We start from the raw sequence: 12,800 nt of genomic DNA, 5'->3' as shown, positions 1-12,800 counted from the left end.
ACTGCTCTACCTGAGCCACAGCTCAGCCCAAAGGAAGTTTTACTTTACGACAGAGCAGGTGAGAAAATGTTTCGATCTCAACTGACTTTATTGTTTACAGCCGGCCTATATTGTAAGCAGACTAGCGTGGAAGCAAGCGATGCGTGATACAAACAGCGGTCTGCGGTCGTCACTCGTCATCATGTCTCAGAAAAGCTACACAGTCGCAAGGTAAATATTTAGTGTTGTTTTGTGGGACTCGGTTGTGACTCGGTTGATAGAATCTAGTGTAAATCCTTCTTGAAGAAAAGCTCATCGTAAAAGTAAGAGTTTGACTGCACACTCGACCTGTGACCTGTCTACAGGTCAGGCTTTGGTAAAGGTGGAACGAATCCAACACTGGAGGTTGGACTCTGACGCCAGTCACAGCCACATATTGTGTAATTGATGCTGTAAGTGTATCGAATCGTATCGTTAGGCGAATATCGTAACGAGAGATTAGCGCATCGCTAATAGGACACACTTTACATTAGCAGGGTTCCGCTCAGTTCAAAAGTACGGAGTGTGGACTGGTGGCTGGAGAGGAGCCAGTCTACCTCCAGGGCACTGCTGAGGTGCTCCTGAGCAAGGGCCCCTTGTGCTTATATTGCGTAGGGCCCCAGAATAGCCCTGTTTACAGCCACATAATATCACATCATGTTATGAGGAATTGCCACCGTCTATCTCTTATTGTGAATTTAGATGAACTGAACGAGGGCGGCGACCTTACCCTCTTTCCTAGGGGGCCGGGAGGGCCGTTCTCGCCTGAAGGTCCAGGGGAGCCCTGCAACAGGAAGTGAGGAGTGAAAATGCTGATATTATTCTAACACTTGACTCACAAACTTGCTTTGCGGCTTCGTTTGACTCACCGATTCTCCTGCTTCTCCATCTTCTCCTCGCTCTCCCTTGGCCCCGTCTTGACCCTGAAGTGAAGCAGATCTGGGTTAGTGGCTTGTATTTATATATATATATATATAGTTATGATATCCAACATAATAAAGTATTGATATGATGAAAATAAAGTTACTCACTCTGGGTCCAACCTCACCAGAGGGACCAGGATCACCAGGGAAACCAACAGGACCCTGACATTAGACACAGCGATATTGACAGGAAGTCATTTTTGCTCGTTCATCAGAGGTTCATGTCATTGTGTGTGTGTGTGTGTGTGTGTGTGTGTGTGTGTTGCGGTGGATGTCACACAGGGTTTCCTTTTGGTCCATCGTCTCCAGGTCGTCCTCGTCCACCTGCAGGTCCACCAGTTCCCGGTTGACCGGCCTCTCCCTTTTCTCCTCGCTCTCCTCGGGGACCCTGTCAATCAGAGCACTCATCCCTCGATTAACCAACTCATGGATGTTATTGATCGCTCGCCGAAGGCACAGCATGGAGATCAACTGGCCTTTGGGAAGAGACGCTTGTCCACTCACCTTCTTTCCCAGCTCCCCTCCGATTCCTGGAGGTCCGGCCTCACCGGGCTCGCCCTGTGGAGCAAAACAGCATGTCCAGTATCGTAACTTAAACTCTTTGGGCCAAGCTCATGCAGAAATATTGCTTTATATTCCTTTGTCTCTGCACCTTCTCTCCGAGAGGTCCCGGATTACCCAAGCCCCCAGGTGGACCTTGAGGACCCTGAAAGAGACACACAGGAACTATAAATAAAAGCTCCCATCATCCTATTAGCAGCTTGAGGAAATCTTTGAGCACGATCTCCACAACATTGCATGTTGTTATTTACAAGTTAAAAGCTGTTAACACTCACGTCAGCACCATTGGGTCCGGCAGGGCCACGGGGCCCTGGAGGGCCTGGAGGACCCTGGAAACACCAAGACACTCACACTCATATCATCATTTATGACGGTATATTCATGCAATAAGTCGCAGTCACAGTGACTGTCATGTTGTGATGAAGCTCACCAGCGGTCCAACGTCGCCGGTCTCTCCTTTCTCACCTGCTGGTCCCGGTAGTCCCTTCAGGACAGAGATGAAAGTTACTCAAACAGCTTGTCTGGCTTAGCAACCCATCATCTCCATATCTGGACCAAAGTCTGACACTGAAGTCTCTATCCACCTGCCATTTATAGACCTGCCCCCCATGGTGCGTGCACAGAAATGTCCTAGCACATGTCGGAGTGTTCTTAAATGGGAATCTTTGCTGCATCCGAATGGGGCTGCGGCACGGACCAACAACGCTCTGGTCTGGAACCAGTGGTGCATCGTCTCCTATCCTATTTGAAGCTGCACTGGTTTTAGATGACGCACCTACATATAGGCGGGTTCTGAAAGTTCTACAAATGTAACGGCACGTTTAAGAAGTAAATGGAAAGCTGTTTAGAGGCAACACGATAGAAGGAGCTGAATTCCACCGAGAGAAAGTTCTGACAGAGCTCTGGATTCATCGCGAGGATGGCTGCTGCATTCCGGGCGATGTCCCCGGGTCCCTTACAAGAATATATCCTGACTGATCCAGGGAGCGAGTCACAGGAGTAAATAAATATGGAATAAAATATACAGAATATAATATATACATATATACTGTATATATCTGTTATTATTTGCAGAAAGCCCATCAGACACGCACATACACACACTCACCCACCCACCCACCCACCCACACTGGTGTTGCACTGATGCCAAAGGTTACACTTAACGACCACGTGTTTTTGAGCATTCTAACATAGTTCTATGATTTATTTATTTATGAGGTGAGTTTTGTGATTTGATTGTACCTGCAGTCCGATGGGTCCAGGGGCTCCTGGGAATCCTCTGGATCCCTCATCACCTTTAGTTCCAAAAGGCCCCTGCTGGCCCCTCGGTCCTAGCTCTCCATCGGCACCCTGACACCACAGAAGAAGAAAAACTCAAATAAAGACGTGAGACAACCAGTCAGCAGAAAACATTTGCCTTCATCTCCTCATGATGGGGAATTAATGTGTTCTTCTGTCATTGCAATAATCAGATCAGTTTAAATGTGGATCATTTTTAAGCACTCTTGCATTATACAGCACACAAAAGCTAAGAGGAACTTCTATGCTTTTTATGTCGAGCTCGAACCACGTTTAACCAATCAGAAACCAGTGGAACTAGCTGGCACTGCCGAGCCGCATTCTGTCTGGACTTACAGCAGCACCAGGCTGACCGACCGGACCCATTGGCCCAGACGGACCAGGAGGACCCTGCCAACAGAAAAAAACAAGAACAAGCAAAAAAACAATGTCAGCAGCAAGTAGGAGAGAAACATCAGAACGATTGGCTCCAATAGTGAGCACTCACATGCTCGCCTTTCGCCCCCTTTGCTCCTTTTTGGCCGTGTTCTCCAACCTCGCCCTGCAATCAATCAAGTTGATGTAAAGAGCTGAAGGACAATCATCCCGCTTACGAGCAAGGTGGAGATGAATGGGATTGGAGACTGATTGTTTTTAGAACTGACCTTGTCACCATCCTCTCCGGGTACTCCAGGCGATCCAGCAGGTCCAGGTAGACCCACAGGACCCTGCACTCCATCACGACCTGCGGGGCCAACAGGACCTTTCTCACCCTTGGACAGGAGAAAACGAACAAAGCCGACAATCAGTAGCTTTTCCTCTGGCTGCAAAGCGCTATCTTTGCACACGACAACAGATTGGATGAGATCCTTCAGAACACTCACAGGAACTCCCTTCTCTCCACCGGGTCCAGGAGGCCCCTGGGGCCCTGGTCTTCCAGGGGGTCCAACAGGTCCAGCAGTACCAGGTTGTCCTCTTTCACCTGAAGACCCCTAGAAATGTACAATATCAGAACCAAGTAGAGCAAGTATCCATTAATGTTGGGGACTGACAACAGCCAGCAGCCACAATCTGTAACGAAACATTTACTTCAGTTCAGAACAGGCAGGAAGAGAAACCAACTGAAGCAGCAGTCAGCGCAGTGCAGACATCCACCACGTCTGAACAGGGCCCAAATTTCACTGGATTCATCAGGAATCATTTCTATACTAAACACACTCATAGGCAACGTAGATCTTTTTCAAATCGGGATTCATGAATAATTTCATGAATAGAATTCTTATTGTTGACGAGGGAAAATCGGCCACACAATAAAGTGAAGCTTCATTGTGGTTTGAAACGTACAGCAAGTCCAGGAGGTCCAGCCGGTCCCTCGCTTCCTTTGAGCCCCCCGCCTCCCTGCAAAGAAGGCAAGAGTGGATGAAGTAGTAATTAGCCTCAATCAAGTAGTTTATGCAGGCTAGCTTTAAGCGTCTGCCTCTGTAGTTCTGTTGGTCACACTCACTGGAGTTCCAGGCAGTCCTCGCTCCCCAGGAAAGCCTCTCAGTCCTGGGGGTCCGTCTTTGCCGGGGCCGCCAGGGGGTCCAGGATCTCCTTTTGTACCCTCCTTCCCCGAGGGACCGGAAAGGCCTTGCTCTCCGGGTGGACCTGAGGGTCCAGGATGCCCACGCTCACCCATAGGGCCGGTCTCTCCCGATGGGCCCTGGGAAGGAGAAGATGGAAAGGGCAGGGGGAGAGGTTGAAAGGGATATCGGGGGAAAATAACGTGCATTGATGGTGGGTATGAATGCAAATAAAAAAGAAAAGAGTCAACCGGTGTTTTACGACACTAAAAATAAAGCACGACAATTGAAAAACAAACCCTCACCTGAGGTCCAACGACTCCAGGAGGCCCAGGAGGGCCCATTTTACCTTGGAAACCCTGATGGGGAGAAATTCAGTGGACAATAAAATGGCTGAATTTCATTGTGACTGTTGAAACTAAACAATATGTGCACAATCCAAGCCTGAGCCAACTCGGCCCTCCTGGTAACCTGCAGCACAGCCGGGGCGTCACCAATAACGAGAACGTGAAGTGAGAGTGAAACAACCATTAACGAAATTAAAGGAGGCGACCGGAGAAGCCTTTGGAACATATGAACTGATATGAGAAGTAGCTGGGCGAACCAAACCACTATGAAGCTTTACACTGAAATACGTAGAACAATTCTCTCTGTAAAATACTGAGATTATATATTTGTTCTACTTGAAAGGCTTATTGTCGCTGATTCAGATATGACATGTAGATAAATGCACCAAAACATATTTAGTTCCAAGAGTAACTACGTCCATCAATCAAAACAACAATCGCTCTCTATGAACATTTATTCCTTTAGGATGTTGAACATTCATGGGTGTCTTGTTGAGAAAGAAAAGCTATGACTGGTAAAAATCAAAATCAATGTATTAATCAATTATATTAAACTTTAATATTTACAAAACAACAACAACAAAAAACAGAATAACAAAATATAACTTACAACTTCTCCTCTCTGGCCAGGGTGACCAGGAAGTCCATCCTTTCCTGGTGGTCCCTGTGAGGGAAAATCAATCAATATATCAATATCAGCCGCCTCAACAAGAGAGAGAACCCAAGGCAATTTGGGAATAAACGGGTACAGTGCCAACAAAGACTTTGAAAAAGCAGGATCAAATATTTCCTTACAGGAGGTCCCTTTGGTCCTGGGAACCCGTTGGCGCCCTGAGGGCCGGGCAGTCCCTGGTGAGACAAAAACAATTTGATGTAATGAAGGACATTAGAATGTCAAAACACCCAATTGCAAAGATTACATTACACCCCAGGAGGACATGCTCACCCTCTCCCCAAGAGGACCAGGAGGGCCATCACTTCCCGATGTTCCCTAAGACAGCAAGAACAACAAATGCCTGAGAACCAGTAGAATGGGGGGGTGGGGGGTGCCATCTTCTGCATGTCATAACGGTCTCAGCAAAGGACAATGGCAAACTCAAGACGAGATCGGAAGTGATGCAAAGAAGACGAGGTTTTAGGCAACAGAGCAAATAATGGAGACGCTTGAAGTATCGGCTGAAATGTCAAAATATCCAGCTCCTTAATTGCAAAGTTCAGAACATGCCAAGACAAACCTTTGCTCCGGGCTTCCCGGTCGCACCCCTGGGTCCTCTCTGTCCCCTGGGGCCCTGAGGGACACACACATGACAGCATCGTTAATGATGACCAAACAAGAGACCAGAAACCCACATTTACATTCATGCACAGACGCGTTCGCCTGTGACATCACAGTTAACGCCACGCCCACCCATCTTTGATGTTTATCAGTGAAATCGAAACTTTAACATCGTAAATAGACAAATGTTTTTTTCTCCCTGTGTCAGCTTGAGCGAAAGAGAGGCCAAAGGTCGTCCTCTCGAGCAAAATGGTGATCATAGACTTAATGAATGTGAAAAGGTACCGTTGGTCCTCTTTGTCCTCTGGGTCCTGATTTGCCACTTAAACCCTGGAAAAAGGAAGATTGAGTCATGCATTAGTGAACGCTGAGGATATGATCAACCCACTGGATCCATCATTATTATGAATAATTAGACCCTTATATCAATTGATATTGATGACTAAATATTGAAAGCCGAGCGATCAACTTACCCTTGTTCCTTTCTCACCATTAGAACCGGGGAATCCTGGGAAGCCAAGAGAGCCCTGAAAAACAATTCCGCACCTTATTACTGACACAGTTTCATTCAATACGGAGGACCAGCAAGCCTCAAGACAAGAAGAAGGGAATCGGACTCTCTAACCTTGGGGCCTTGTCTTCCAGGATATCCAGGAAGTCCAGGGACGCCGAGTTTACCCTGAAAACACACGGAGAGCACGCTTTAAATTGAATGAGTCTGTAAACGTGCTATAAAAAATGTAATAAAGATTCTTTCAAAACAAATGCATCCCTTTGTCTGAAAGATTCATCAGCAATGGCTCATGCATGTTATTGTCATATTAGCACACAAAACAAACAAACAAAAATTAACATTAGAACGGAACCCATATTGCATAAAATCTAATGTTTGGTCACATTCAACCCAAAAGTAAACAGCAGCTCACACAGAAATACATTAAAGCAGTTGAGATAACATTAAATAAATTATTAATCATGCATGCATTATAATCATTAACAGTATAAATATCTCACATCAGTGCTTTACCAGAAGAGGGAAGCATAATTATAATAATTACCTTCTCTCCAAATAGCCCAATCGGGCCCAGCTCTCCGGGGGCCCCGACGCGCCCCTTTGGCCCCTCTGGACCATCCTCGCCTCTGGGTCCCCCTACTCCAAGCTCCCCCTGTCAGCAGGAGACAAAGACACATCATCGGAGGAACATCCATGTGAGATAATAAACAACAAGTGAATCAATCGTTCATAATCCCTCTTCTAAAGACACGATCTTACCCGCTCTCCCTTGGAACCAAAATCTCCCTTAACTCCCGGGAAGCCATCTTCGCCCTGGAAGCACAAACCACGACAGAGTGCAGACTCAGCATCACGGAACATGAAGCTCGTTCTTGATCCAAACTCCAGGTCCCTCAAGGAAAAGACCCGTTCTGCTTCTTCTAGATTGTTTGAGTGTGTTATTATTGATTACTCGGAGTGAATGGCGCTCACCTTCTCTCCCTTGTGGCCCTTCAGTCCGCGGATTCCTTGACCTCCCTGCAATCAAAATATGACAAACTCGTTGACATGCTTGAGGAATATTTACGTTTTGTTGGTCCAATTGATTTGTGTGTGCAACAGAAACGGTAAGGAAGCATGCGATCAGTGACCTTGATACCACGTGGGCCAGGATAGCCAATAACGCCTTGGGGACCATTGGGACCCTGGAAAAGATCAAAGAAGGAAAGAATGCCTTAAAGCAAACATGCACCCACGAATTTATTCTAAGTGTAGATTTCCCTCACACTCTAACAAATACTGTCGAGCAGGGATGGGACGAGATCTCGTGATCTCGCGAGATCAAAATCCCGCGAGATTTCTCGTCCTTACATTAACCGATATTTTATTTCCTTTTTCTGTTTATACTTGGTTGCATTCAGTATATAGTACACTGTTGAGTTGTGCTATAACCCCCCCACTACCGCCACTAAGGGGCAACAGTGTGCTATAAGTGCCCTCCTTATCTGCATGCTTGCGTACAGAACAGTCGAGTGCGAGTGAGAAATGCAACGGAGTATGAGGGAGAAATCCAGGATGCTTCAACATTTTAAATCCCCTGTGTAAAGATTAGGTTGCACTCAGATTATTTGTCAGGCGCTATCCACCAATGTGTGCGTAATTAGTTTTTAACCTTAAAAAGAAAGCACTTTATTTTGTTAATCCGTTGCGTTCAAGAAAACATCTCCGCTGTTATTGCAGCAGAATTTAAAAAATGAGCCTGTAACAGAAATGTAATGGTGTGACGGGTTGACACCCACCTGGTTCCCTTTGGTACCGGTCGGCCCCTCTTTTCCTGGGTGACCCTGACAAAGGCAAATAGAGCGTTAACCCCTCGGGAAATGTATCACAGCTTTAGTGGATTCAACTTGATTTGGTTTTAAAGATAGAAGCAAAGAAAACCCAAACAGACAAACATACAGGAGGACCGTCGGCGCCTGGCATTCCTGGAAGACCCGGTTTTCCTGTAGGACCCTGGTGAACAAGAAAGGCAGATGTTAAACAAATGTTGCTCTATCTGTCTATCTATCTATCTATATATCTATCTATATATCTATCTATCTATCTATCTATCTATCTATCTATCTATCTATCTATCTATCTATCTATCTATCTATCTATCTATCTATCTATCTATCTATCCCACTAAAGGTCAACATTGTGTATTTGTATACAGCAACAGAAGTAAAACTGAAATGGTTTACAGTCTTAGAAGAGTTTCTTCTTCTCTCCTTATTACAGTTTTTCTCCGTCGCTTTGGTGCTTTTCTCAGATCAGAATGAAAATTCTCATCACTATTCGTTCAACCTCCAACATTCAACATTCAGTCGTTTGTGCACATCATAGCAGCAACGTCTCCTTGCTCTGAGCAAATTGATAAATGCTTTTGGACATGTATCCGTTGCTTTCATAAAATTCTCTGCTTTTTTATAACATTATCATCATCAAAATGATCTAGAATAGTCATTCCCAATAAAACTAATAGTCTTTATTTCACTGCTTGAATCATTACATACAAAATCAAATTCTGTCAAGCAAATTTTACACCTTTATTTATGTGCAAATGGCCGTGCTAGCAGCATGTGATGACATCACAGCATGCAGAGGGTGGAGTCACTTACAATATGTGCTGTTTTATTGTTCATGTTTGTGCACAGCTCTACCAAAAGGCTGCTTTTTATGTTTGTTCTAAATCAGTGACTGTAGTGTATTCTTCTTTTGCTGTAGAATATAAGAGCATATACAGTAAATATGTGAAACGTACGTATCCAGTATCTTGTACTCACATACTCCCCCAACTACAGCAATGTTAACTTTACTGTAGTTCTCAAATTGCTGTACAAGTAGCGTATAGTGCAGTCGGGCCTTTTCAGGTCGTGTCACCGAGTTCTGACCCTTTTTTTTGTCTTTTGTGTCAGGATTTCTCATTTTGATCACGCTGGCAGCTTCATTGACTTGAAGCGTGCTTTTGCAGGTCGTCCACTAGGTTTGGCAGTTTGCACTAATTGTTTTGAGAAATGCACGAACTCCAGTGCAAATGCCGATTTGAGAAAAGCACCGAAGCGACCGAAAAGCTGTAATGATGGCAGAATGAATGTATTAGTTCCTGGATATCTTATTTTAGAGCTGATTGTAATATAAGTTATGCACAGTTATGCTCAAGTTTATCTTTTTTTGCATTACTTTTAATGAAATTCAACTTTAAATGTTTTTGGTTTCTTACTTTCTCTCCTGGGGGTCCGAGGGGCCCCTGAGGTCCTGACATTCCCTGCATGAAAACAAAACAAATAATGCTAAATGCATACCATGGATATACATTCTAACATTTACTATTTATTTTTATATGTGCATAAGTATTAGTACGCCAACGCTCTTCAACAAGTACATTCGTCCTGTCTCACCTGAGTTCCTGACGTCCCCTGCTGACCTGGAGGTCCTGGCTCTCCTTGGGGGCCCTGAGAGAAATAGAAGACACAGAGATGACAAACACACACAGGCAGAGCGAGAGAGGTACAAATAAGGAGTCAATAATATATTAGAATTAATAAGGTAAGGTCACCTATAGGTCACTAATTCCAACTATTTATGCAATAAAGATTCCATGAAAACACGTCAGACCGCATCTGTTACTGACCAAGTTTCCTTTAGGACCATGGGGCCCGTCATTTCCTCGGACACCCTGAAAAGACAGGATACACAGAGGGAAATCCCAATCAACAAGTTGAAAGTATAAGGTTTAATATTTACCTATAACTTTCCTCATTGAACCCCTTTTCTAGTTTTCATTGCAGGTTTAATAATAATCAGAGAGCAAAGCATGGAGCTTTGTGCTGTTCTCTTTAAAGGGTAAAGGTCACCAACTTCAAGGACTGAAATATAAACATGTACAGCATGTACTACATCAGACCTGGGCGTTGTAGGGCCCCAGGGCCACATGCGGCCCTTTGGTTGACTCTGACCGGCCCGTGTAAGGTTAATTGGAAATTACAAAATAAACAAACTTTCTAATCTTACCTCATGCATGGACTAAAACTGCATTCAGTGACAGTTCAGTATGATGTATCTGTGATGTCTTTAGGATGCTAAGAACCTTCACACAACATTCCAACAGTATATTAAACACAAAATGTGTTTCAGAGTGACTGAAAATGTTCACGAATATGAGTCACAAATGTAAAACGTTCACATTTATTTTACCATCGTTTTGAGAAATTTAATGGAATAAATGACATTTCATTGCTTAATTCTAAAATATAATCTTCCAAGCTTGTCAAAGTAATGGTATTTACTGTTTTTTTAATGTAAAGAAATACAATTAATATTATGTAGAATTGAGTTCAGCCTTGCGGCCCAGCCCTCCAGAATATATTCTGTTTCTCATGTGGCCCCATGGAAAAAAATAATTGCCCAGCCCTGTACTACATGTTCATGTACATGATGTACATCATATACATCTTCATGCCTCAAATGAATGGGTGGGACTCGGCCACCCTGTCCTGTTATGTTACTTGTCTTCAATTGATTGAGGAAACATGAATGAGTATTTTTAGAATACTGGATATTTCTCTCATGGGGAGTCATTTAGGGCAGATTCTATAATTTCTATAAGAGCAGCACTGCGTGGTTTGAAGCTGCTTTTACTCACAGAAGGTCCAGGGATTCCAGAAGGCCCTTTAGGTCCGAGCAAACCACGAGGTCCCTACACACACACACACACACACACACACACACAAAACAAATCAATAAAAACACAGAATGGATCGCACGGCACTGATTATAAGGATAAAAAAATGCTGCTACGTGTTGTTGAATAAAACAAACATTTACTCTAAATATTTAAACTGATGCTTCAAAATCTATTTAATATTTTATTGATTTTTAAAATATATACATTTTAATGGAAGTATATATTCCGACAATATATTACAAAATATTTTATTACACAGTACAAATATTATATTATTTGAAAAGATGCATCTTACAGGTCAAAACAAAGAAATGAAATGACTGGAAAATCATTTTGACGCTGATCTTGCTTCAAAATGATCAAACTTCGTTCCTCTGACTGTTGTACCATCTCAAGGCAGTTTTTAAGTAAAGATTTTCAAAGTAAAGCTCCTTTCATCATAAATAGTTTTCACATGGAGTTTTATGGAGCTATTGAGGATACACTGCATTTATTTGGCCTTTGACCCCAGCTGATGACTTTACAATGGATACAAAGGAGGTGGGTGAAGTTTATAGAAGAGATTAAACCAGCTGTGTTGTCATGGAAACACTCACTGGTTCACCTGGAAGGCCCCTGGGTCCAACTTCTCCGTCGTCTCCCTGGAAGAACCGTGGAAACAACAAGGACGTAAAGTTATGGCCCGTCAGCCGCTACAGAGAGACCTGACGGCGGAGCCATTTCATACCCTCTCTCCATCCTCTCCTTGAGGTCCGTTGGGCCCCAGCGTTCCCGTGTCACCCTGGGTGAGGCAGAAAAGAGGAGCGAAGAATCAAAAACATCCTAACAAGTGTATGTTCTAATAAATGATCAAAAGCAATAATTTTACTAAAGATAAACAGCAACGTTAGTAATGGTATTTGCAGTCTATGTGTCACGTGAGCTACTTTGGACTCACCCTGTGTCCTTTGTCTCCAGGCAAACCAGGCAGGCCATCAAAGCCACGGTCCCCCTGAGTGAAACACACATATTTAAGATGTTATTACTGTTTTATAGACCATGTCATGTATGTCATGCAAAAATAATTCGAAAATAAAACTTCATTTAAAATGTAACTTAATTTCTATATTCCAGTCATGTGACCAGAGCAGCTACTACTACGACTACTACTACTACTACTGTACTAAAAACACCAAACTTGCCCATCACTTCTTCATCTCCTCTATTTCCTTCACCAACATGCCCATTGATGTCTGCCCTGAACCTCTTCATCTAAGTCACTCCAGAACTAATTTTACATTTTTATGCCGGATGCCATTCCTGACGCAACTCTCGCCATTTATCCGGGCTTGAGACCGACACAAGGGAGAAACTGGCAATGCTATGTTAGCTCCTGCTAACCGCACTACCTTTACTACCATGAGGCTGCAGCATTACCATGAGCTACAAGGAGTGAAATTCACATGATCAGTCTGATGAAGAGGTGCGTGAAGCAAAAACGCCAGTGAGGGCTTGCCTTGTTTCCAGACTCTCCCGGCATTCCCCTGGCACCATCAGCTCCAGCACGGCCCTGTCAGGAGACAAGCAGAGGACGGACATGCTTGAAAAGCTTTTGCCTGCGAGACAACAGCTGCGTC

At 44.0% G+C, this 12,800-nt stretch overlaps 1 protein-coding gene across 1 annotated transcript in view; it reads right to left on the bottom strand.

The window, feature by feature from the left end:
- col11a2 (collagen, type XI, alpha 2) overlaps positions 1–12,800 on the bottom strand; it is a 40,642-nt gene that overhangs the window by 5,771 nt on the left and 22,071 nt on the right. The window contains exons 19-55 of the mRNA XM_068747619.1: positions 12,680–12,733; positions 12,122–12,175; positions 11,912–11,965; positions 11,781–11,825; positions 11,143–11,196; positions 10,132–10,176; positions 9,899–9,952; positions 9,721–9,765; positions 8,418–8,471; positions 8,258–8,302; positions 7,610–7,663; positions 7,452–7,496; positions 7,239–7,292; positions 7,024–7,131; positions 6,591–6,644; positions 6,439–6,492; positions 6,251–6,295; positions 5,925–5,978; positions 5,636–5,680; positions 5,485–5,538; positions 5,300–5,353; positions 4,648–4,701; positions 4,285–4,482; positions 4,125–4,178; positions 3,665–3,772; positions 3,446–3,553; positions 3,289–3,342; positions 3,138–3,191; positions 2,745–2,852; positions 1,933–1,986; positions 1,778–1,831; positions 1,594–1,647; positions 1,446–1,499; positions 1,222–1,329; positions 1,050–1,103; positions 888–941; positions 749–802 (exon numbers count right to left, since the gene is read on the bottom strand). Of these exons, the coding sequence (XP_068603720.1) occupies positions 749–802; positions 888–941; positions 1,050–1,103; positions 1,222–1,329; positions 1,446–1,499; positions 1,594–1,647; positions 1,778–1,831; positions 1,933–1,986; positions 2,745–2,852; positions 3,138–3,191; positions 3,289–3,342; positions 3,446–3,553; positions 3,665–3,772; positions 4,125–4,178; positions 4,285–4,482; positions 4,648–4,701; positions 5,300–5,353; positions 5,485–5,538; positions 5,636–5,680; positions 5,925–5,978; positions 6,251–6,295; positions 6,439–6,492; positions 6,591–6,644; positions 7,024–7,131; positions 7,239–7,292; positions 7,452–7,496; positions 7,610–7,663; positions 8,258–8,302; positions 8,418–8,471; positions 9,721–9,765; positions 9,899–9,952; positions 10,132–10,176; positions 11,143–11,196; positions 11,781–11,825; positions 11,912–11,965; positions 12,122–12,175; positions 12,680–12,733 (2,349 nt within the window). The remainder of the gene's footprint in view (positions 1–748; positions 803–887; positions 942–1,049; positions 1,104–1,221; positions 1,330–1,445; positions 1,500–1,593; positions 1,648–1,777; positions 1,832–1,932; positions 1,987–2,744; positions 2,853–3,137; positions 3,192–3,288; positions 3,343–3,445; positions 3,554–3,664; positions 3,773–4,124; positions 4,179–4,284; positions 4,483–4,647; positions 4,702–5,299; positions 5,354–5,484; positions 5,539–5,635; positions 5,681–5,924; positions 5,979–6,250; positions 6,296–6,438; positions 6,493–6,590; positions 6,645–7,023; positions 7,132–7,238; positions 7,293–7,451; positions 7,497–7,609; positions 7,664–8,257; positions 8,303–8,417; positions 8,472–9,720; positions 9,766–9,898; positions 9,953–10,131; positions 10,177–11,142; positions 11,197–11,780; positions 11,826–11,911; positions 11,966–12,121; positions 12,176–12,679; positions 12,734–12,800) is intronic.

Source organism: Brachionichthys hirsutus, chromosome 13 (genome assembly GCF_040956055.1).
Source record: "Brachionichthys hirsutus isolate HB-005 chromosome 13, CSIRO-AGI_Bhir_v1, whole genome shotgun sequence".
Taxonomy (NCBI): domain Eukaryota; kingdom Metazoa; phylum Chordata; class Actinopteri; order Lophiiformes; family Brachionichthyidae; genus Brachionichthys; species Brachionichthys hirsutus.
The sequence above is the reverse complement of the archived record's forward strand: the minus strand, read 5'-3'. Positions and strand labels throughout refer to the sequence as shown.